At 39.1% G+C, this 3,961-nt stretch overlaps 1 protein-coding gene and 1 long non-coding RNA gene across 2 annotated transcripts; one reads left to right on the top strand and one right to left on the bottom strand.

Moving 5' to 3' along the window:
* Positions 1-179: 179 nt before the first annotated feature.
* kcne4 (potassium voltage-gated channel, Isk-related family, member 4) lies at positions 180-1,732 on the bottom strand. Its single transcript, XM_014025082.1, has 2 exons — positions 1,641-1,732; positions 180-1,308 (listed from the first exon to the last, which is right to left on the bottom strand). The coding sequence occupies exon 2, from the start codon at positions 1,276-1,278 to the stop codon at positions 763-765; it is 516 nt and encodes a 171-aa protein (XP_013880536.1). The 5' UTR covers positions 1,279-1,308; positions 1,641-1,732; the 3' UTR covers positions 180-762.
* On the top strand, positions 1,088-1,871 carry LOC106529609 (uncharacterized). The gene is made up of 2 exons (XR_001311657.1): positions 1,088-1,176; positions 1,690-1,871. It is a non-coding gene; the product is annotated as an uncharacterized LOC106529609 (long non-coding RNA).
* Positions 1,872-3,961: the final 2,090 nt, after the last annotated feature.

Consider the following 3,961-nt stretch of genomic DNA (forward strand, 5'->3'; position numbering starts at 1 on the left):
TGTAAATGGAGGGTTAAGGTTAGGACTAAGGTGTAAATGGAGGGTTAGGGTTAGGACTAAGGTGTAAATGGAGGGTTAGGGTTAGGACTAAGGTGTAAATGGAGGGTTAGGGTTAGGACTAAGGTGTAAATGGAGGGTTAAGGTTAGGACTAAGGTGTAAATGGAGGGTTAGGGTTAGGACTAAGGTGTAAATGGAGGGTTAAGGTTAGGACTAAGGTGTAAATGGAGGGTTAAGGTTAGGACTAAGGTGTAAATGGAGGGTTAAGGCTAGGACTAAGGTGTAAATGGAGGGTTAAGGTTAGGACTAAGGTGTAAATGGAGGTGTAGGTTAGGGTTATGTTATTTACTAGTAGTGGTTTAGGCTTACTAGGAAGTCAATAAACAGTCTTAATAAGGACTGAAATATAAATGTGTGTGTGTAAATGTGTGTGTGTGTTTTCAGAAGTGTTTTCTTCCTGTCATCAGACTGAGCAGCAGTCATTGCTCTGTACATTAAGCTCAAATCATTGTGTGCAAATGCCTCCTCACGTTCTGCAAAGAAAATCTGACTGATTTCCTTCCTTTGTTTCCATCCGTCTGTGTCCCTCAAGGGTCTGAATGTTTATTTGCAGATTTGTAAAAACAAATTCAGAGCTTCCTAGCAGCTGGCTGTCCTCGTCGGGCCCCTGTAACAACAGAGGGGCCTCCTGGTTTTCCTCCAGCTGATGGTTTTAGTTCTTGCAGCTCTCAAATGTGTTTTTTTTTCATCACGGACGAACCTCTTCAGCCTGAGTCGTCTCCGCTGGGGTCGGGCTGGGCGCCCCTCTCCTGCTCCTCCCCCGCGCTCCCGTCAGCCTCCTCTTCGATGGTGACGCGTGTGTCCGCCGAGGAGCACAGGGAGCTGACACTGCTCTGCTCCGTGCACAGCACGCACGCCAGCGGCCCGTCGAACCTGGGGTGGCCGAAATGACTCCCGTGGTTACCGCAGAACGGGAGGGACAGCCCCGAGTCGGCGGCGGGGGAGGAGAGGCTGTGTTTCTTGGTAGGCAGAGCGCCCCACTCCCGCTGCTCCAGCTCGTGCACCAGGCGCGTGAAGACGTTTATCCTCCTCTTCTCCTTCCTCTTGGAGCGGAAGTAGCCCAGCATGATGCCGCACACGAACACTGCGTAGAAAGACATGACGATTAGGATGTAGAGGTATGCGTTCCCATCATCTCTGTCGGCCTGGGAGTCCATGGGGCTCTGCATGTGCTGGGAAAGGGGCTGGGGGTCCGCTGTGTGGTTCTCCTGGTGCTCCATTCCTTTTAAAGTAGAGTCCGTGTTCAGGGCCTAAAACATATATTAATACACGAATAAAAATGCTGTTAGGGCATTTTTACATACACTTTTTGCACAAAATGGGGCGTTTCCCCTCTCACATTTGTGTTTAAAGCTAATAAAACAGCCAGATTTTACTATTTTATTCATATTTCCTGAAATATTTCCAATCTGAATCCACAAGAACATTTAACTGAGTTTATATTGAAGGTTTGCTCTTATATATTTATCTCTTCATTTTAGAGAATGCATGCCAAATTGTTTAAAAGTTATATTAGTTTGCACAGATTCGTTAAAAGTATAAAATTAGGTGATAAGTTGATAAGGAAAGTTTCCCAACTCACCAAACTAAACAGCTGTATCTCATGCGAGCCTCTTCTTATTCCCTCTCAGCTCCTCTGAAGTTTGCCAGAACTTTTCTCCGGATGAAGTCATTTATACTCCCACTCCGGAGTGTCATCAGGACTGACGTGTTAGGGCCTGGTTGTAAGATGAAGCCTGCCTCTATGGAAGCCCTGAAGAAATGTTATGTTAAAAAAATGAAAAATCAAATAAAGTTATTTGATTTAACATTATTCACACCTTTTGGGGATTCTTACGATCATATTGAACTCATTTAAGAAGAAAAAAAAAAACAGCATCAGATCTCCGGGCTCTAAAAGAAATTTGTCCACAGGGGACGTAATGGAAAATACTTTTTTCTAGTAATGTTTTGAAATGAACACATCTCAGTCACTTAGCTCAACAGTTTTCTTGTAACTGAGCATAAAGACTTTATAAAATGGATGGATTCATTATGTTCTCATGAGTTTTGTGTCATCTTGTGCAATTTCACACATGATCGACATCATCCAGATTATCTTAGTTTCTGTAAAATGGATTTATTAACATTTTAGTGATAACTCGCATTGATTGGCTGTGGTGGCCATCTTGAATTGGATTGACTGCAAATGATAATTAGCTGTAGAGTCCATCAAGTAATTACTTTTTAAAAGCTTTCTTAAAATTTGTCCAGCAGTTCATGTTGCTAACAGACAGTTAGAGTAGACTTCAGCAGTAAATGTTAAAGCTTTAAGCAAAGGTATGAAATAAGCATTGACAGTACGTGTTGCAAAAACACCCATTCTTTGAACTTTGCATGTACATTATAACATAATGACCATATAGACATTTTTAATGTTTTCTATCATTAACATGCTGCAGAAAGTTTTTGAGTTACTGCCACTGATTATTATCTGAAAGTTTCTTTAAAATTTGTTGTGAGATATTTTGCTAACCGATGGAGTTGACTCTAAATTAATAATGGATGAATTTAAAATTAAAATCTTGATCAATTTTCCTCTAAATCTCAGAAAAGGTGTTTGGAATCACTCTCAACTGGTTGACAATTTCCACTCAGCTGAGTTTAGTGGAAATTGTTGACATAACCTGGTTCAATACATCCACACACATTTGTTTATTTTATTACAATTACACAAAAGTTTAGGCCACTAACTCTAAAATGGAGTTATTCTCATGTTTGTGTTTTTTAAGCTCAGTTAGTTGAACTGTGTTGTAGAGGTAAAGGCACAGATTTCAGCAAGTTTCATGAAAATATATCCAGTGGTTCAAGTATTTTGCTAACAAACAATTAACATCATTGTCCTTTTGCCTTCCAGTCTTACATGTAAAACCAGTTTTAACTGGTATTGTTAGCCATATTTCTTCAGAATAAAAGACATTTCTGCTTTAAATACCACAGAAGTGAATCACAAAACATCATTTACTCTACGAAGCCGAAACGTCCCAAGACTGAGTACAAAAGCATTAATCTCAGTTTTTGGTTGAAAAAACTGTTTGGTGTCTATCTCTTACATATCAATGACTTTTAGAGACTTTAGCAAAGCATTGTATTTTCATAGACATTATGYATTGCGCTTTTATTGTGAAAAAAAGTAGAAAAAACCTTGTTACTCATATACCCCCTCCTCAAATAACATCTGAATATTTCTGAATATTTTTTGTCATGTTTGAATATTTGATCTCTATATATAATTTATTTTGTGTAATTCAGCTGCTGTTCACAAAAAAAGCAAAGATCAGCTCAGTGTTGAGTTAAAGTCTTAAATCTGCAGTGAGAAGTTTACAGGCACTCATCGTGGACGTTTGTCGTTTTGAATTCAGGCGTTAAACATTTGATTGGGACTGTTTACAGTGCGGGAAGATTACACACTGTAGAGGTTTAATGATTTTTAAAAACTATAATTGGGTGCAAAGGTTTAAATGTTGCAGATATTATCCAGTCCATAGATCCAAGGTATACAGAAACAAGCGTCAGATATTGATGGAGTTAAATTCATTATTATGTCATGGACCTGGGTTTTAAGAGTGGTCCACACATTTTCAGTCTGGTCGAGGTCTTTGGGAAGGCCATTCCAGAAACACAGCTTCGCTTCTTTCAACCTTCTAGCTGCTGATTTGAGACGGAACATGGTTAAACTTCATTGTTTCATCACCAGTACCACAGCATGATGCTACCTCCACCATGCTTAACTGTTGGTACATTAATCTTAAGTTTGAAAGCCTCATAATGCAAAAGAATAAGTTTTATTATCTTTTACCTTTTAAATTAGTTTAGTTTGCTGAATTGAATTATAATTTTAATAGTTAATGTTAATTTAAAATC

The sequence above is a fragment of the Austrofundulus limnaeus genome, unplaced genomic scaffold, assembly GCF_001266775.1.
Source record: "Austrofundulus limnaeus strain Quisiro unplaced genomic scaffold, Austrofundulus_limnaeus-1.0 Scaffold455, whole genome shotgun sequence".
In the NCBI taxonomy this organism is placed as follows: Eukaryota; Metazoa; Chordata; class Actinopteri; order Cyprinodontiformes; family Rivulidae; genus Austrofundulus; species Austrofundulus limnaeus.